Source organism: Zootoca vivipara, chromosome 8 (assembly GCF_963506605.1).
Source record: "Zootoca vivipara chromosome 8, rZooViv1.1, whole genome shotgun sequence".
In the NCBI taxonomy this organism is placed as follows: Eukaryota; Metazoa; Chordata; class Lepidosauria; order Squamata; family Lacertidae; genus Zootoca; species Zootoca vivipara.
In genome coordinates, this window is record NC_083283.1 from 61,711,732 (window position 1) to 61,733,161 (window position 21,430).

General features: G+C 43.5%; 1 protein-coding gene across 1 annotated transcript in view; it reads left to right on the forward strand.

Annotated features, from left to right (window-relative positions):
* The first annotated feature begins 8,401 nt into the window (after positions 1–8,401).
* The window catches only part of NEDD9 (neural precursor cell expressed, developmentally down-regulated 9), a 65,975-nt gene continuing 52,946 nt past the window's right edge, over positions 8,402–21,430 (forward strand). The window contains exon 1 of the mRNA XM_035124977.2: positions 8,402–8,591. Coding sequence (XP_034980868.1) covers positions 8,580–8,591 — 12 coding nt within the window. The 5' untranslated portion in view covers positions 8,402–8,579. The remainder of the gene's footprint in view (positions 8,592–21,430) is intronic.

The following is a 21,430-nucleotide window of genomic DNA, read 5'->3' on the forward strand; positions in this document are numbered from 1 at the left end:
GCAGGAGAGAATGTACCTTCGATGATGTTGACTGGAAACCACTGTATGTAACATGATCACCCATCTATCTTATTGTTGTTGGATGTTAGGAATTTGCTTCTTTATCCATCTAGAATTAGAGCAGGGAACTATGTGTTGCACAATAGCACAAAACAGGAAATTGGGTTTCTTCCACTAGAGCTGATGGTCATTTGGGACATCTACTGTATTTAAATTGTCCTGAGTGGGGAGGGTCACACTCTCTCCTACTCTGCTTCTCTCTCCCACCGCTACTTTCTCTTTTGGCACAGAGTCAACGGGGGGGGGGGAGGAAGTGTGTATGATCATAGCATTAAAACAGATATGGGACTTAGCTTGTTGTTGTTGTTGTTTAGTCATTTAGTTGTTTCTGACCCTTTGTGACCCCATGGACCAGAGCACACCATGCACTCCTGTCTTCCACTGCCTCCTGCAGTTTGGTCAGACACATGTTGGTAGCTTCGAGAACACTGTCCAACCATCTCGTCCTCTGTCGTCCTCTTCTCCTTGTGCCCTCCATCTTTCCCAACATCAGGGTCTTTTCCAGGGAGTCTTCTCTTCTCATGAGGTGGCCAAAGTATTGGAGCCTCAGCTTCATGATCTGTCCTTCCAGTGAACACTCAGGGCTGATTTCCTTCAGAATGGATAGGTTTGATCTTCCTGCAGTCCGTGGGACTCTCAAGAGTCTCCTCCAGCACCATAATTGAAAAGCATCAATTCTTCAGCGATCAGCCTTCTTTATGGTCTAGCTCTCACTTCCATACATCACTACTGGGAAAACTATAGCTTTAACTATACGGACCTTTGTCGGCAAGGTGATGTCTCTGCTTTTTAAGATGCTGTCTAGGTTTGTCATTGCTTTTCTCCCAAGAAGCAGGCGACTTTTAATTTTGTGACTGCTGTCACCATCTGCAGTGATCATGGAACACAAGAAAGTAAAATCTCTCACTGCCTCCATTTCTTCCCCTTCTATTTGCCAGGAGGTGATGGGACCAGTGGCCATGATCTTAGTTTTTTTTGATGTTGAGCTTCAGACCATATTTTGCGCTCTCCTCTTTCACCCTCATTAAAAGGTTCTTTAATTCCTCCTCACTTTCTGCCATCAAGGTTGTGTCATCAGCATATCTGAGGTTGTTGATATTTCTTATGGCAATCTTAATTCCGGCTTGGGATTCATCCAGTCCAGCCTTTCACATGAAGAATTCTGAATATAGGTTAAATAAGCAGGGAGACAATATACAGCCTTGTCATACTCCTTTCCTAATTTTGAACCAATCAGTTATTCCCTATCCAGTTCTAACTGTAGCTTCTTGTCCCACATAGAGATTTCTCAGGAGACAGATGAGGCAATCAGGCACTCCCATTTCTTTAAGAACTTGCCATAGTTTGCTGTGGTCGACACAGTCAAATGCTTTTGCGTAGTCAATGAAGCAGAAGTAGATGTTTTTCTGGAACTTTCTAGCTTTCTCCATAATCCAGCGCATGTTTGCAATTTGGTCTCTGGTTCCTCTGCCCCTTCAAAACCCAGATTGCACTTCTGAGAGTTCTCGGTCTTAAGCCTGCCTTGTAAAATTTTAAGCATAACCTTGCTAGTGTGTGAAATGAGCGCAATTGTGTTGGAGCATTCTTTGGCACTGCCCTTCTTTGGGATAGGGATGTAGACTAATCTTCTCCAATCCTCTGGCCACTGCTGAGTTTTCCAAACTACACAGCTGCAAATAAAATGTTTTAAATGTGTTGTAAAGTGTGATATACAAATATGACACTGGATGGTGACAGTGAGCTATGCAAAACTCAATGTATTTTTCAAAACAGTTTTTAAAAAAGTATTTTTGCAGCATTTTTATATGTGTGTAGATTCCACCATGAGCTGCCGTGTTCAAAAGGTTTGTTTTCTGAATCTTAAAACCCTATGGTGTTTAATGAGGCTTATTCCTTCGTAAACGACTTTAGGATTGCAGTGTCAACACACTTTTACCACTCAGAAGAAAGCCAATAAGGCCCCCATCTTGGTTAAAGATTGACCTTAACATCATGTTTATTGCCATCTACAGTCTATGAAAAATATGGTGAGCTGGGTTTTAAATTGCTGCTTTTTTTTGTTTCTGTAATTGTTGTATTTGTTTCTTACTTAATTGTTTCTGCTGTATTTGTTTTTTTAAAAGATATCTCTGTGGCTTTAATTATATTTTGTAAGTCACCTTGGGATAGAAATCAGCATGTAAGAACTTTGAATAAATAAATAAAGGACTGGAAAAATCTCAGATCTCACTATTTGTTAAAGCAGAGATTAGTGGGCATTTCACTTCATTGACCTGACCTCTGAAAACTGTAATCAGTATGCTTAAGCTCTCCCTCTTAAAACACACACACACACACACACACACACACACACACACACACACACCACAAAGCGGGCCTGTTAGCTACACACTTTCCAGCACTTTCCCATTCCTTTTATATATATGTATCCTTTTCTATATATATAGTTTTACTAAATCAGAGAGAGTAAATTTTCCAAAAGGGACCTGTAACATAATATTGGGCTGTAAACCCATTAACATCTACAAGGTTGTTAAGAAAGCCTAAGTAGTTGTATTAGCCACAAATATGCTCTTTATAGAGGTTTGTTTTATTTTGTCATTAATGTGCAAGGATAGCAGTTTCACATTCTCTAATGTCCCTTTCAAACTGTATCCAGTTTCTGACATTTTTAAAGTCTCGGGAAACACTGTAGTAGATCAAAATGACTGTGTTAAGCTGGAGTCCTTTAGCCCAGAGGAAAACAAAAATAATTCCAAAGGAACCCCTGAGAGCAATTTGATATTTTCAGTATTCTTGTATTTGACATTGTTGTATGTTGAGCTTTAAATACTGTGAAGTCCCACATTTTAAACACTCTACTTATTATTCAAATTACTTATGTGTTTTGTTGCTAAATGCATAGCTGAAGGTCTGCTGTGACGGCCTTAGAAAAGCTTGGAATAATACAGGATATAAATCCAAATACATAAATGGCAGAGCATTCCAAACCCCCTGATATATTGTGCTGGAGGGGGCTTGGATGGAATAAATATATCCCTCTGCCCAGTCTTGCCCAGCTCTGCTGGTCTCTGTGAGTGAGAATTTTGCTCTCTTCCTTAAACAAGGACAGAACAGCATACCCTCCAAGTGTCCCAATTTTCCTGGGACAGTCTTGGAATTACAAAAACCATCCTAGTTTCTGATTTGATCCTGGAATATCCTGGTTTTCCTTTTTTCCCCCTCCTCGTTTTTGAAACAAGTCTTTGCTCTATCTGTGTGTGTGAAGGTGCAAAAACGGATTCCTGTTTATACTAAATATAAAATATCTGCACCAAATGAAGGAAACTGAAGCTGGCATACGAAGCCCTTCCTAAAATTTTGAAGGAAAATGTAACCAGTCCACTTTAAATTCTTTAATTGCAGTGATTCAGCAGGCAGCCATTTTTTTAAGGAAATGCCTGGAGTGTTTATTCCTTTACTGTATTGTAAATGGAGCCTTACACTGTCTACTCATAAGTAAGTCCCACTGCATTCAATGGAGCTTACTCCAAGGTGTCTGGGTAAGGACTGTGCAGCCTTACACTGCAATCCTAAACATTTTTTTTTTACCCAGAAGTAAATCCCACTGAATTCAATAGGATTTATTATCGGGTATGTTCCTGATCATTCTCACAGTTTCCGTTGTTGTTGCTTCCTGCCTTTTCCCCTGATAGAGACACAAAGCAGCTTACAGCTAAAATTTTATTTAATTCCATTTATCTATGGAAGGTGTTCTACATTATCCTTTCATTTGCACATTTTTTCTTTACAACAATCTTGTGAGGTAGGTTCAGCAGAGAGGTTGTAATTGGCTCAAGTAACAGACATATATATATGATGCATATGTGTGCAGCAAGATTAAATACGGGATAAGCTTCCTGATGCAGAATAGAATGTTCCTATTTTCATCTGAGAAATGTTGGAGGGTACGTGAGCAGTCATAGGAAAACTCCCTTAATAGCCTAAGTCCATTGCTAACTAGTCACTGAACCATATAATGACAGTATCCACACAACCACATCACATTAGTCTACTTTCTGTAACTTGGAAAGGCTATCTATTCCAGATTTGTCCTAGACTAAGAAAGGGACCCAGGTGGCTGTGGGTTAAATCACAGAGTCTAGGGCTTGCTGATCAGAAGGTCGGCGGTTCGAATCCCTGCAACGGGGTGAGCTCCCGTTGCTCGGTCCCAGCTCCTGCCCACCTAGCAGTTCGAAAGCACATCAAAGTGCAAGTAGATAAATAGGGACCGCTCCGGCGGGAAGGTAAACGGCGTTTCCGTGCGCTGCTCTGGTTCGCCAGAAGCAGCTTTGTCATGCTGGCCACATGACCCAGAAGTTGTCTGCGGACAAACGCCGGCTCCCTCGGCCTATAGAGCGAGATGAGCGTCGCAACCCCAGAGTCAGACATGACTGGACCTGATGGTCAGGGGCACCTTTACCTTTAAGACAAGTATATGAGAAGGAGATTTTAATACGAATGGTAATTCTCCCTTGAAGAAAAGCTCTGGCAGGAGGTAGGAATCAGAGTGTAGTGTTCAAAGTGCAGAATGGTTTAATTCTGGTTTGTAAATACATTGATATGGATTGGTACCTATTTATCTGATATCTCCACATAAAATGCTTGGCTGTAATATGGTGTCCAAAGGAAAGCAGACCCTCCAGGTTTCCCTATTTTCCAGTGACAGTCCCAGATTTACAGAAGCCATCCCGGTTTCTGATTTGATCCTAGAATGTCCCGCTTTTCCTTAGGCCGTCCCTATTTTCATTGGAGAAATGTTGGAGGGCATGGAAAAGGGCAGAGCACGCCTAGTTCAAGATAGAGCCTTCTCTAGAGCCTCTGGAGCTGCCTTTGCCAACTGATGCCCTCTCAAAGTTTTGGACTACAATTCCTTTCAGCCACAGCACCCAGCTGTAGTGCAAAGCATTTGAAGAGCACAAGGTTAGCAAAGCCTGTTCTGAAGACCCAGCCGTGTCTGCTGAAATACTTGTAGAGCAGGGATGGGGGAAACTGTGTCCATGCTGGCTGGTGCTGAAGGGCCACTGGTCCCCCCATCCCTAGTGCATAGTAATCGGGTAACACAATACAGCTTACTGTTCATTTTTATATCACTGGAAGCAATCCCAGTCCATCTGCAGCACTTAGAAATACTGGTGCAGGTCCAAGTTGGTCAGAATAAAAGAAATAAACGTGGAGCTCTCTCACCAGAGGAATGCTTTGAGACTCAGACTGGAGACTTTTCAGTCCAAATCATTTTGTCTGGCTGGAGTTCCTCCAGTCAAGATAGTGAATGTCTGGCCAGGAATCATCTAAACCTAATAAAGAGGCCCAGTTTAAAAGAACGGCAACAGCGTTTCACATTTGACTCATCTCTGTCCTGCCCCCACATGAACCCAGCGGGCTTTTCCGATTTGGCCATACTTTTATACCACCAGGCATTGGGGTCACTTTAAACCAGTTTGTCTTCCAACACCTAAGCAGCATGTAAATACAGACGTTTTCCCCACGCAAAACAAACCTTTGGCCTTTTTATTTTTGGACTGAGGGGACAATGAGTGGGTGTTATGGGAACATCTTACAAGGAAAAAAGGGGAACAATTAATGTGTTAATGGGGGGGGAAGAGATCTCTACTGAACAGGAAGACTTGCAAGATGCACTTCTGTCCCTCAAAATTATAAACCCCGCCCCTTTAGTCAAAGTTTGTTTGATTTTTCAAACAAATACTCCACCTTTATTTCAGGCTCTCACCAGCCCACACAATGTTATGGGGCAACACTTTCAGGGTATTTAAGTGGTACAGGGGTCTAATGAATATTCCGATATCTTTGCAGCGCCCTCTGCTTTTGCTGTCTCAGTGAAACACTTCAGATATATTGTCTTTAGCGTTAATAGGATACACCCGTAGAAGAAAGCCTTCCATGAAGAGAATGTGCATGCTATACACCATATAGTAGCACCATGTTGGTGCAAAATACACATTTACTGCTTAAAAACAAAGCTTGGGGGGGGGAACCACACAGAAGGCTACTTCATATGGGGTTAGCCTATTTGTCCAACAAACCCAGCCTTGTCTACTCTGAATGGAAGCAGCACTCCAGGGAAAGGGTCTTTCACATCATCTGCTACTGGATCCTGGAATAGCATGAGACTTTTAATCTCGGGGTCATGGGTTCGAGTCTCACATTGGGCAAAAGATTCCTGCATTGCAGGGGGTTGGACTTGATGACCCTTTGTGGAGCCTTTCAACTCTACATACTAAGTACCATACAGAAAAAGTAAAATTATAAGTGTGGAATGGGACATCCCCATTTTAATCGGAGAAATGTTGGAGGGTATGGTACAGCTTGGCTGGTGGTTGTGGTGCAGTGTGGCAGAGCACGGTGTCAACTTCCCTAACACCTAGTAGATTGCCAGAAATGTATAAATCATAAATATGTGCTGGAAATGTAAAGAGAAAGAAGGTACTTTTTCCATATGTGGTGGCCTTGTAATAAGGTTAAAGTGTACTGGGAAATGATATATAATGAACTGAGAAAGATCTTTAAGTTAACATTTGTAAGTGAGTGTCCCACGGGTGGTGGTGCTATGGTAGTGTGGCTGAGCACGGTGGCACTTCCTGGTTTGCCTCAAGTGGTGAAATGAGACGTACCACCGCTGACCTCATGATTTGAGAACTTAAGCCTGTCAGTTCTGATAAAAGGCAGGCAAGGACCTACAGCCCAGGTGGGGCTCACTAGCTTGGGGAGGAGTTGTCTGATTTCTCAGCTGGAGTAGACTCAAGACAGGTGGGGGTCACATGCCTTGTCAGTCTCAGAAGGTCTAACAGGAAAGCTGTCCTGGCCGACAAAAGTCGAACAAGTGAAATCTTCCATGATATGTTGGGCAATAGATATTGGTCACAATATAGAAATGGAGGCATTGGGACAATTGTGGAATATGGATGGAAGGTTTACAGCGTGCTATGAAAGAAGAGAAAAGTATATGAAAATGTTGTATAGGTGGTGCCGAATACCAGCAGATTAGCAAAAATGTATAAATCAATTAAATGTTGGAAATGTAAAGAGAAAGAAGGTACCTTTTAACCTAGCAATAAGGTTAAAGCTTACTGGGGGAAAGATGTTCCGGAAATCACCACAAACACCTCCCTTGTTCTCTTGGTATGGCTATGGTGCCCACCTGAGATGCGCCGAACTGAGTTCCTGTGAGTTCCTGTGAAAAAACAAACCCTGCTTGTGGTATTGTTTTGCTGGGTGATGCCTCCCTCCAGGATCCCTAATTCCATTTTGTTTCCATCAGACCAAAGGAAAGGTTGTAGTCTGTCTTTTCTCACCACCAACTGTTGAAGGCACATTTATGGTATTTTTATTTTTACGATTAAAACATCTGTTTTGCATAGAAATGAATTCGCACAAAAGAGCAGTATTAAAAATAAAAAGTTTCCCTTGCAGGTACAAGCATGGGCGTAGCCAGGATTTTGGTTCTGGGGGGGCAGCCAAAGTTGTTGAGGTTTTCTTGGGAAATCATGGGCAAAAATATCCTGTAAATAGGACATTGTAGGGGGCAGGCTTCTGCTGGGGGTGAATGACAGAACCTCAGATAAATGAGTACTTCCAATACTTTTCAATAATTTTTGTGGATCGGGGGGGGGGACACTGCTCCCCTGCCCCTCTTGGCTACCCCATGGATGGCAACACTTTCTGAATGCTCAAAGCCCTTCATGTCCATTATCTCCGCAATCTTTGCAACAGTAATTCCTAAGTTGTGTGCTGAATGACACTAATGCCGCAAGAGACCTGCTAGTCTGCAGTGAGAAGTGAATTCATTAGAAAGATGGATGGGAGCTCTGGGCCCCTGTGAGTCCAGCGCATCCCATCTGCAGAGGTGCTGCCCGCTGTGTGATTTAGCGTCTGGCCTTGCAGTCTTCTGACCAGCCTCCACTGGGAGAGGCAGTTCTCCTGTTTACACAAATGATAATTCCTGAGCCAGAAACAGAGAGGTATTCAACATGGTAACTCCCCCTTCCAAAGTGGTTGAACCTCAGTTCCCACCAGCCTCAGCCACCGAGGCCAATGATCAGGGACATCTGGAGAGCCACAGGTTCCAGAGGAGAAGAGGTCCTAATTGTTAGAATAACTCCACCCACGCAGACCTGGTCTGCAGATGTGATGCGAAGGGCGACGCGTGTTGCACGAAGATTTCATTCAGTAGGGGGCGTTGCCCTCCACCGCAGCGCGTCTGGCTCTCTAGCCAATAGGCGGAAACTATGCAAATGAGCGCCGCGGTTAGCCTGCGAGCGAGCAAAGCAGCTAGCTCAGAGTCGCTGGCTGAACGCAGCTCGGCAGTAGCGTCGCGGCGGCCGGAGCTGGCAGGCGGCTGTTTTCGTTTTCGATTGCAAGCAGCGGTCAATGGAGTATAAAACCCGCCAGGACTCGAGGTGGTGGGACTGACTTGTCCAAAAGGGAGCGCCTCTTCCATTCCCTGCCCCAGGCCTGCGAGAATGAAGTACAAGGTAAGAAGATGGGTTGCTTTGAAAAACTTTGAAAAACCTTTCTTTCCGTGCGTGGGGCAGGAAACGCGCGTGGGACTGCAAAAGTTGTGCATATACTTTTCCTGCTCCGGAAGATGTACTGGCAGAGCGGGGAATGACGCGAGCCTGACCCGCCTAGGTGCCTGGATTCAGGGTCGAGCCAAAGTTAAGGATCTGTCGCGAAACTTTTCCAAACTTCTCCAGCGGTGTCTCAGTTGTGTTTAGTAGGTCTCTTGAATTTAAAAGCAAAAACAAAAAAAATCGAGTGAATGACTGCGTTTAGTCCTTGGTAGCAGCCGGTTTTTTATTTTGTATTTTGGAGGGGAGTGTTTTGTTGCTGTTTGAAAACTTCTAACCAGCCACCTCAACTATGCCTCTGACAAGCTCGATATTTTCTCATCCGCTGTTGATCTGCAAGACAGCCAACGCTGTCTCTCCCTCTAGCTCCTTACTTGTAGAACAGCCTCGCTCGCTTACTCCGGAGTAAGGCTGTCGTTTCAGGGAGAAAGACCGAAACAGCAGCGCAGCCCTATACATATGTCTACTCGGAAGTAAGACCCATTGAGTTCAGTGGGCCCACTCCCAGGTGTGTATAGGACTGCAGCCTCAAAGTAAAGGAGACACTTGAGATTTTATTACTGTACCTCCTTTCAAAGCTCTTCGAATCCTTTTTTTGGATAAAAATATGTGTGGGTACCTTTTTTTTTGGTGTGTGTGTGTGTGTGTGTGAAACAATGGGTTAAAAGAAAACTGTTGTGGAGCAATTTAAACCTTTGCCAGCAGAGATATCATTGAATAATAGATAACTGAGAAGAGAATGTCGTTTACAGTCGGTGATAAAAATAATTGTCAGAAAAGGTGTATCAGAGAGTTTCTCTCAGAGTGACCAAAGCAAGATAGCCTGTCCTTCTTTCCTTCAGAAATCAGGATGAGATCAGGATTATGTTGACTGAATAGAAAATATTTAGATGTCAGCATAAGGTTTAGCTTTAGACTGGGGCTTGGATTTCTCCCTATTTTGCATGCAAATCTATGCAGAAGATCTGAAAAGATTTCCTTCCATCACCTAATGGAATTGGTTTGATAAAGTATAAAACATGTTAGTTCCTATTAAAGAACCACTTTTAAAAACTTAGTGCAGTGGACCAATGAGGTCTGGGTTCAAGTTCCTCCTACTCAACCAATCACCACACTGGCTGCCTGTGGGTCAGTCCCTGTATATATGCCGAGTTGTGAGGATAAGAAGCTGGTGTTGTTCACCAGCTTAGACACTTTGAAAGATGAGTGCTTTACAAAATGGGGCAAACAGAGTTAGATGAAATATAAAATTCTAGACCTGTACTTTTAGCAAGAGGGCTCACATGTTGATTTAATGTGATTCCTGCTGCAGAGATGTTACCCATTAATTCAAAAAAGTGTAGCCAGAATCCTGCACATTTCAGTCCCTTGGAATGAATTGCTGTCTAGCATTTTCCCTCTTTCCAGTTTGCTTTATTTCTAGAGTTCATTCTAGTCATGTTAAAAAAACACATTCGGGCTGTGATCCTGTGTGCATGCTTACAAGGGAGTAAAGACAACTGAAATCAGTAGGACTTTACTTGGGAATGTGCGCATTGTACACAATTCTTTAGGTAGCTCTGAGCAACAATCTGGACGAGTTTTTGGTAGCAGTGACCCCTGTATTCCTTCGTCTCCCAGGGGTCTTGGAAAACTCTTTCAAGTTAAACTGGGAAAGAGATTGAGTTTTGCAGAGCTCTTTCTAAAGGAATTTTGTTTCAGAGCTTTCATGATTGGCTCCTTGCAGTCAGTCACAGCTCTATACTGATTAAAAATATGTGTGCTTGGTACAAGAACACCCCGGGGCATCAGATCAGCAAATAGCATCTACTGTACTGCAATCTTGTTTTGTTGGACTCAGAGGGGAGGGGGAGGGAAGGAAAGGTTGTTCCTCTGCCAAGAAAAAGGAAACCTGTCAAGGTCAACATGAAACCAAAAGAGTGAAGGAAGTTCTTTACCTTCCAAGTCGAAGTTTGTAACTACAGTATTTATAATGTTGTGAGTTAATTTGGTCACAAGTGGTGGTCTTATTATATGGCTGTACAATGCATAGCTCCATGCTAGTCCCAGCCTATGATTATAGCCTCTAGAATGCAAAAATAAATAGAGTAGCAAATAGTCATAATGATAATTCATGCCTGGAGGTACACTAATTCTTAACTGTAATAGCATACATGAACCTTCTCAGAATTTCCCGCATGCCGCAGGGGAATTTAGAGCCAGATCTCATGAATGATGGGCCCAAGCTTAGGATTGCTATAGAAGATTCTGAACAGTGTCACGTGGTTGAATCTGGCCACCATTTTCATTTCCCACAATCCCCATGACCTAGGATGATAAATTTAAAGGCTCTTTAGGCGTGGCTCTTCTTGAAGCGCCGCCTGGCACCGCTAGGAAAGCTTTCCAAGGTTTACAAATGGAGGAGTGGGTCTACCAGGGGCCCCTGAAACCCAGATCAGACCTGGATCAACACCCAGGCAAGTGAGCAGGTGGAATTGTGAACTTGGGAGTCTTGGAGAGGGCAAATGAGTAGGTAGCAGGTTCTGGTGGTCAGCAGTAGAACCTCTGTTGAGGTATGAACCTGGGCAGGTAGTAGATAGTACCAACTCTTGGAGAAAAGGAAGGGGCTTACAAATATTGGCTTCCAAGTAATTTTGTAAGAAATCTATTGGCTATTCTTCATGGCTGCCAACAATCCTGCCGTTTCCTCAGTTCCCATTGCACGGGAAGCAAGGAGGAAAGGATCTCTGACTTAGTGCTACTCTTTGAAAGCTCTCAGGATCTCAACCAACCTCAGTTCAGAAATACACCCACTTATAAACAGTGTTTTGAAAGGAAATGCGAGGCCAATGTACCTTCCCAACTATTGAGATCAAGGAAGATTTTGCTTTTGGCTTCAACTGGATATGGGATACTCTGCCTTAATTGCACAGTAATCCCTTTGGGGTTATAAAATCACCTTGACATTTCTGGTTATCCCTTTTTTATCCTTCCCCCACTGCCACAAGTGATGATCCTATTTCATATATAGATGCAGTCTCCTTCAAAACACTGAGTGCATATGAAATGAGTAATTTAATTCAGATGACTGACTGACTGACTGAATAGCCATACTATGTGATACTCTTAGATGGAGCAGGCCAGGCAACAGAAAAGTGCCAGCGAGCAGGCAAACCATAAAATCAGAAGATTTTTGGTCTCTATAAAACCTTCCTGGTAAACTAGTTTGTTTACATTTCTTAGGGAGCCTGAAGTATTTATTTAAACAGTTTACCCAAGGCTAACATTCTTAAGCTTGAAGTCCACAAATCATTCACCCTGGAGTAATTCTATAGATTTCACTAATACTACTACAAACTTAAAACCGTTTATCAAAGTTGATGTAACTTGAAAAACTGCTTCTATTGCCTTTCTTAAAAGCAAGGCAACCAGCCAGCATCTAATATATTGCTTATTTTATGTCCTGTCATTTTTATGTTTATTTTGCTTTTGTTTGCATAACAAAATCAATACCCCTTGTGGTTTAATGGATAGAGAATTGGTTTGGCTGCAAGACTTCAAAGTCTTGCTCAGGTATAGAGCTCATTCACTGGTCATCAAAGTCATGCCACTAATCACTTTACACAAATTCATTCTGAATGGCAAAATCTGGACACTTCTCTGAAGCATACATTTTACAACTTGCAAGAATACACAAGTTCCAACAATTTCCCTACATCTTTTTTAATGTCCTGGAGTTGTAATCCTAGAGTTTCCACTGTTGTGTGACAAAAATGCATACTATTCTAATATACAACTGTTGTTTTCCTAATAACAAAGCTTTGATTTGGCCGCTACTTAAAAATGGGCACGTGATAAGATGGATAGTTGGCCTGAGCATGTTACAAAGATTCACCTGCTGGGCAATAAGCTGAGTATATTATGCTTTCCAACAAAATCTTGAAACATCATTGATACACAGCAATATTAATCTCCCCACTCCCATACATTGCACTTTGTGTATAATTTAGTAGACGTTTGAATACTTGTAATGTGGGGGTAGGGAACCCTTTTCAGCCAAAGGGCCACATTCTCTTCTGGACAACATTCCAGGGGCCGCATGCCGATGGTGGGCGTTGCCAGAGGCAAAAGTGGATGGAAGAGTAAGCGTAAATTTTACCTCTGTGCAGTAGGGTAGTTTTAATCAATCAATCAATCAATTTTACATCCTGCCCTTCTTCCCAAAGGAGCCTAGTGTGTACACACACACACACACACACACACACACACACCCCTCTGTATTCTCCATCCAGACCAGAAAGAGGCATGATCAGAGTTCTAGGACACAATCCAACCAAATTTGGAGAGAATTCTAAGGCCAGGTAGAGAGGCTGGAAGGATGCAGTTCACCTTCAGGCCCGAGAGTCTCCACCCATCCTGTAAGGCATAAGAAGAGTTGGGTACCACAACTGAGGTTCCCCGGGGAGCAATTTTCCTAGTCGCACCATCGGAGAATTAACTTCCAGGTTTGCACTGTTGGGAACCACCTGCCACGTTTGAGCTTCATTGCCAAGAGCATTCTATCCCATTAAAATAATGAGAGCTAGGTGTCTTCCTTCTGTCATGGCAACAAAGGGTCTTTGCAGTAGCACCTCAGAGGCCATCACATTGGTTAAGACCCAAGTTGTCAGAAGCATTGGAAATATATCTGTGCATTTCTCCAAGCCTTTCCCCCATGCCCCTTTGTGTGCCAAAGTCTGATGTGCATAGACCTTGGCAAATAAGTCCTCCCCGCCCTATAATTTTTTCTGATGGGAGTGACTTGTGGGCGGAGGCCCAAGGCAGAAAATTGTAACTTGGGAAGCGGCTCTGAGCTGTGCATTCCGAGAAACAGAGGCAGCCACCAGGACGGGCAGTTGCCAGAAAGTGTCTGGCCAGAGGAGGAACAAATGAAAGGCAGCAGAGCCTGAGCTTCAATGGCCTGCACACAAATTCCTTCAAATGGCAAACTGGCTGAGGAGAAATGCCTCAGAGGGCCAGTTTATGGGTGTGGCCCCCCACATCCCTGACCACAGCTGCTTCTCAGCTTAAACAAAATGGCCTTAACGACAAATTTCCCACGGGTGTCTATATGCCATTTTAGAAAGATGCCACAATAGAACAACTCTTCTGTTGCCTTAGAGATGCTCTACTGGCAGTGGCATGTAACCCATGGGTGTAGCCAGGATTTTTGTTGGGGGGGCAGACCTTTTGTGGGGGGGGGGAACCTCAGTTAGCTATGTATTTTTATTGACTTGGGGGGACAGCTGCCCTTCCCTTCCCCCCTTGGCCACGCCCATGACATAGCCTATGGTAAAGGAATCAGAGAGCATATATAATCTTGCATCCAGAGAGGCTGGAGGGATGTGGTCCATCTTGTGAGGTAGAGCTGGAGAAGTTGGGTAGATTGTAATCTGGAGAAGAGAAGGTTAAGGAGAGACATGATGGCCATCTAATATCTGAAGGGCTATCATGCAGAAGATGAAGCAGGCTTGCTTTCCCTTGCAGAAGAGGGCAGGACTGAATCCAGTGGGTGGGCGATGGCAAGAAGCGGATTTCACCTAAATATTAGGAGAAACCGACAGTAAGAGTTGCTCAGAAGTGGGACAAATGGCCTTATGAGGTGGTGAGCTCTCCTTCACCAGAGGATGGCTGTCTCAGGGATGCTCTAATTCAGGGGTGGGGAGTCTCATGCCAGGGAGGCAAATGTGGCCCCTGAGACATCTCTTTCTGGCCCTTGGAATGTTCTCCAGGGCATCCCCCTCTCTCCAGGCTACTCCCCTCACTGGCACTGCTTCAAACCCCAAGGTTTTTTTTTATCTACCTGGAACACATCCTTGAACTCTGATAAGGTCTGATAAGGTCTCTACTGTTCAAAGGTAAAATTTACATGTGTTGCTCCACCTATCTTTGCCTCTGGCTCCGCCCACCACTAGCACATGGTTCAACTGGTTGCCTGGAACAGACTGGAAATGATTTCTCCTCCCTTGTTGTGGTTGCAGATTCTTGTATGGAGCAGGGGGACTGGGCTAGATGACCTGTAAGGTTCTTTCCAACTCTAAAACTCCATGATCGTATTGAAACAGATTTCATTCAACCAAGCTGTAGGCATAAAATTGGAACGAAATGACTAATAGCAGTGAGTAATTGCAGGTATATATTTTTTAAATAAAATAACATATCACTGCACATCTTTCAGTTAAGAAATAGGTGAATGAGCCTCTCTTTTTTAAAATGCCCCATTAGAGAGGGGGAAGGGATTAGCATTTGTTTAAAAGGTGATTTGTAGATAACAAATTGGGATTTCGAAAAGACTTCAAATCAACAGTGTTTTAAATAGCTCTGTTGCTGTAATTAACACCCGCCTGTTACAAGCCCTCTCCCCACCCCTGTTCATTGCCAGTGTACTGCGAACAGACCTTAAGGTCAAAGCAGAAGAGGACTTTATAGAATGAATGGCTTTGCAACCAAGGACCTGACCACTGTGATTTTTATGAAGTGCAGGGTATTCACTTCAAGGAGTAGTTCTGAAACCGTGCCCTACCAAGCCTCTCTAAGGTCTGGTCCGCGTGTTACGCTGAGCCAGGGTGTGGTCCACAGTGATCTTGCAAACATGGTTCTCCCAAGGAGGACGTGGCACTCACTGTGTTCCACGCTGGAGCTTTTTAGGTTCATGCAGGGCCAACGGCTAATCCATGGTTTGGCTTGGCATGTCATCCAAACCCAGGACAGTGCTGAAGGTGCTTCCTGCTTGACCATGATGGGCAGCCATAGGACAAACTGTGGGCCTGCAGCATCTTCCAAGACAGAAAGGGACGACTACAAAACGTTTTGTGCGCAGTCGCTGGCATCTCTAGGAAATCCTGCTCTGTGAAGCCCTGGAGAGTCAGTGCTGCTCATTGTAGACCAAGAGTGAGGAGCCGAATGCCTGGGGGCCAAACGCTACCATCCAGGCCTCTCTGCTGGTTTTCAAAACTCTACTAGTCCTAATTTGTATTCTTCTCCAGTATCCCTGGATTCTGATAACACCTCCTGCTGGCTTGAATGGAGGACAGAGAGGGGTGTGTGAATGCATGTATAAACCAGACTACTGTTTTCCTAGCCCTCCCACCTCTGCTTAGCTGGAGGTATCAAGGAGTGAACCTGGGGATTTATACTTTCTGCACGTGCGGTACAAGCTCTGTTGCAATACTCCAACCTTTCAACCTAAAGACCCTCAATTTTCAGCAGCCCTCCTAACAGCAGCAGCAGCAATAACAACAACAACGATGATGATGATGTCACTTGAGCCCTCTCTTCTTGATTCAACAGTTGTGGGACAGATGTCACTCTATCCTCCAGTTTTTATGCGGACAGGAACATATGTAAGCTGAAATGTGCATGGATCCACTGATGATCCTGCATACCTTTTTACAGCCTTTTTTACAGCCCTGCATACCTTTTTACAAGTGAACTTGGCACACCTACCTAGAGTTCACTGGGGTTTGGTAGTTAGCTGATCATCTGAAGCAAACCTATGCAAGGCAGGGGTTGGGCATGTGTTGCCGCTGCAGAAAGCTTGAGGTATTGATGATATATTTTTAGGTACTTGGTAGGAAAGGGAGAAACCTGAGCAAATTGGTCTGTGAGGCCTTCGATTTGGGCTGCAGCAGAGTTGTAAATACGACGCCAAGGCAAACACAACAGTACTGCATAACTGGGAAGGATTACTGTATTCCTAACCATAAGTGCTTGCTTGCTGTCTGTAACCAAGGCAATGGAAGACCTGGGGCATTAAGCCATGTAAAAAAAAGGGGTGGTGGTGGCGGCATGTACTTTGCTGACCCAAACTCCGCGGTTGTGTTTATTCCTGACATTCCCCTCTGAATGTCACGGCACAAAGTGTGGTAAATGAGATCAGTAAAATCTTCATACTAATAAAAGAGATTCCTCTGATTTCACAAGGCATGGGTAACTAGCAGCCTTTAGGCAGCTATAGTCACCCAATACTTTAAAGGCTGTGCACATTATTTTGCCTCAGCATTGACTCAAAGAGAGGAAAGATAATTAATGACACTCTTGGTCACTGTTTGTAGTCTGTTGTAAATCCAGCACGCTATCCGTCTCCTGTTACAGTCTTGCATCCTGATGAAGTGGATGCAAGATGAACGCACTGCATGTTATGGGAAGTCTATTTTAGCATGAGTGAAGAGAACAAATGCAAACGAAAGAGATTCTGTGGGACATTTTAAATTAGAATTTCAGGACATCCTCATTTATCTGGATGCCCTGGAGGACAATGAAGGGAGCTTTGTCTGAAAAAGGAGTTACTATTTTCCTGAAGGTTACATGAGGAACTGCCTGCACTTTCAACTACACTATTAATGAATTGTTTTTGTTTGAGACGTTCATTTTTTATTTTACATTAAGGCTGCAATCGTGTACATACTTACCTAGGAGTAAGTCTCACTGAACTTAGTAGGACGTCCTTCTGCGTAGGCATGTCTAGAACACAGCTGTCAAGTTCTCCCTTTTTTTAAGGGAAATTCCCTTATGCTGAATAGGCTTCCTCGCGAGAAAAGGGAAAACTTGACAGCTATGGTCTAAGAGTGCACTGCCTGAACCAAAAATTACCACTCCGTATCAACTATAGTTCTGTGGATTTTGGCTGCACATTTTGAAAATATTCGTTGCTTCCCTCCTTTTGGATTATCAGCTGGCATTATAGTGGAAACCACCTTTTCTAGTGAGAGTTTTGCTATTTAAACAGATCTGTTTGATTCATTTCACTCCCAAGGATCTCAGAGAGCAGCTGTACTTTAGCCTCACAGTAAAGCAATCACATGAGGCAAATTGGGTAAGAAAGTGATAGGGATTTGCCTTGTCTTCAGAGAGCCTCATTTCAGAGCAAAGATCTGAACTTCGTTCTCCCACACCCAAGCTGGACACTCTAAAGATATCTGCATTAATCAGTGTTTCAGACAGAAGGCAACAGTTGGCACCACCTATGTAGCACATGAGATGTTTCTTGGCTAGAATTCTCATCATCCCTGACCATTGACCATCTGGCTGGGGCTGATGGGGGTTGGAGTCTGGAGGTCCACACAGGTTCTCCTCCCCTTATCTAGCATGACTTTCAGCATGATCCAGGCTTTGCAAACCCACACCACCTTGTGTAATCTTGTAATAAGCGTTGGCTGTTACATTTTCAGAATTGTGCTAAGAATGGGCATATAAACTGACCCAGAACTGGGTAGAATTTGCTACCCAGAAGGACAGTGTTGGGCGGCAACAGAGCCAATGGTGTTTTGCAGAGAATTGTATTGGTTGCCATCTTAAGACAGTGATGCTAAGTAAGTGTGCCGTCAGCTAGCTGCCCAGTGACCATGTTCATCTGTCCATGAAACTGGAGACACTATGCACTGTATGTGTGGGAACTTTTAAGAACTAAGCAGAACCAGAGTCTCATAATTCTTTGTTCTGAGTCATTTTTGAATCCAGCTAAGTGGGAGTGGGAATCTGCTGCTGAATCACAGATTAGCTAGAATTCAGCAATATGTATTGCGCCTTCTGTTGGTCCACTAGATGTCCCATGTACAGCTAAGCACGCTCAGCGAGAGAATTGGAGTGAGTTTCTGCATACCTAGGAGACCCCTGAGATACGCAAGAAAATCTTGGCTTCTTGGGGAGGAAAATATCCCAAGTTCTTGAAAAACTGGTAAGGACCAAGAATTGTACTTATGTGCAGAATTGCTGCTGTCGCTGAATGTTGGCAGGAGCAAGCCCTACACAGTCACTTGGGTTTCCTCATAAAGGGAGAGAGGGTTAGGTATTTGCACCTCTTAGCCCAATTCTCTTAAGGGATTCAAACAAGATATTTCATGGCTCGAGCAGGGAGGCTTCAATGGCTGTCGGTGGAGCTGACTCCATGCAGCCAGGTTCCCCGACCCAAGTAAGGAGACCACTGTGCAAAAATACGTGTTTGCATCACTTGCTGGATCAGTTGTGCAGATGCTCATTCATATACACATCTGTGTTCTGGGGCCACATATCTGTTTTGCATTGCTTTCAGCAAGATGCATGTGGATCTCCTTAGTTGGATCAGAGCATGACAGCAGGGATGGGAGGATGTAGATATTAAAGAAGATCAGACTTACAAAGTGAAGTATTTTCACAGGTATACACTTATGTATCTGTAGATGCATTTTAAAATACCGTTAAATGCATCAATGAATTGTTCTAGTAATAAGGAGAGGCTTATGTTACAGCACAGGTAATCTACCAATCAGCAGTGAGAACATTATGTGTATCATACAGAACAATTTCTGCCAGTTACAAAAATCTAGATTTATGCATCCTCTAAGCCAAAATGTGATGTCATTTACCTTGGGCCAGTTTGTCTCTGACAAGCTCATACTGTTCTTTTAAAACGACTATTTTCTTTCCGCTTCTTTATTCTGAATAATAGTGGAAATTCTTGTTTATTCTTTGCCCTAAAAGAAATAATTAAAAATGAGAAGAAACAGGGCTGTTAAAATTTCAGTGGAGAAACATAGTTTCTGTACGGTTGGTGAAAATGACCCAACTTTTTCGTCTCAAAGGGGACAAGGCCAACTCCTGCTGTTTGAAGTTTGTGTTTTTACACCCATTCATTCATTCATTCATTCATACAACCAGGCTGGATTAGTATGCTCCAAAAGAAGGGGAGAACTAAGAATGGATTTAGTCTGCATGAATGTAGTTGGCATATTAAGAGGCCCTTCTTAAGATGTGCCCCATTGACTAGGAAGTTGAAATTTCAGCGGGAAACCCTGTGACATGTACAGAGACAATAGCTTTTGAGGAATGCTTAAAAATCGTGGGAATAAAGTCTTGTTTCCCACTGAATGCAATCTAGCTCTCACTTCATCATTATTTTTTTAAAGAACCATGGAGAATTGATGTTTAATCTACAGGTTCAAACAAACTGTGTACGTAGAAAAAAGTCTTTGGCATTGTAATTTGTAATAGTAGAGTCTGGGTTTGTGCCTTCATTCTTTTCACCAGCTAATTCTTTATAGAACTAAAATGACTCTGGAAATCAGTTGATGTGGAGTTTTCACATATTGCTACTCTTAACAAGACTATACTGACGGGATCCTACTCTCTCAACCCATCTGAAGCAAACCTATGCAAGGCAGGGGTTGGGCATGTGTTGCCGCTGCAGAAAGCTTGAGGTATTGATGATATATTTTTAGGTACTTGGTAGGAAAGGGAGAAACCTGAGCAAATTGGTCTGTGAGGCCTTCGATTTGGGCTGCAGCAGAGTTGTAAATACGACGTCAGCATGCCAAGGCAAACACAACAGTACTGTATAACTGGGAAGGATTACTGAGCTAGGTAACCACTAACAGTAGCTCTCCTGAAGACTTCATTGATCAGGCAGGGATATAAGAGATCAAGCAGCCCCTGAGATATCATGGACCCAAATTGGAAATTAATACAAAAACCTTAACCCTGGCAACCTGAGCCAAGCTATTGAGTACTGTTATGGAGTAGCTATTGGTTCTCCCACCCCCAATATGTTATGGGAATTTTATTCTAGATTGCTTATATGGGAAAAATACAGAGTGGGGGCAGTTTCAACCACAGCAGATTTCAGTGGGTTCTTACCTCTTTTGTTTCTCTCATGCCCACATTTCCCCCCCACTTAGCTTTTTGCCTCCTAGCACCCAACAGCCAGTCTCCTTTCACAAGGAATTTCCTGGTTTGCCGGAGGGAATGAAGTTAGCTTTTCCACCACACACTTCTGGGTTTTTGGCATGGTAGTACAGTATTTAAATCCTAGTGAGATCATCCTTGCTTTGCTTGGTTCTCTGTCATCTGCTACCATCCCTTTGGTTTTGTAGTTTTCCTACTTCGTGCACAGAAATGATGGTGTGGTCTTTAAAAGGAAGCCCCCTTCCAGTTTAAGAATTATTTTAAAATAGATAGCTCTATAGGAAAAGGGTGAGGGAGGGGGGGGGTTAAATATATATATGACCAAAATCCTTTGACTTTGTAGAGTTTCCAAACACTTGGCTAGTCTGAGCTGGGAGGCAGAGGGTGGGGTCTGTCTCTTTCAAAGGATATGTAAGGGCACGTCATTGCTAATGTTCCACTGGAAAAGAAATGAACGCCCCATGGGGTTCTGGAAATGCGATAGGGTAGCTTGGTTGCCTCTCCCCTGCTTGCGATAACTGCTTCATCTGGAGTTGTACTAATGTGTGTCTCTCCCTGGTCGCTGTCCGTCATGTGCTTTTATGAGCTTACACCTACTTCACAGCAAGGCTACATAGAATCAGTCGGCTGGTGATCTCATAAATTCCTCAAGTCTGCAGCAGAATCACCGGCCCTTTGGCACACTAACCTACCTAAGCCAGAGGATAGTGTGCCGAAAGCAAAGCAAGGGAGCAGACATCTCCTATCAGCACTTGGTAGCCCAGGTAAAACATAGTGTTTTAGATATTACAACACTGTTTCTCTTGTGCCACAACCTTTGGGCATATTCTGATAGAGACTCGGGATTTCTGAGTATGTGTACATTCAGAAGTGCGTGGGGATCAGGGTAGAATGTGCTGGGTTCTGTGTGTGTGTGAGTGTGTGTGTGTGTGTGTGTGTGTGAGAGAGAGAAAACAGTGTGAGAAAACAAGCAATAAAATGAAATCCAACTCCACCCTGAAATCTGTTTTGGGTTTTGTAAAGCTTGTTCACAGGCCTTTTAAATGAATAACAATCCTGTAGGCAAA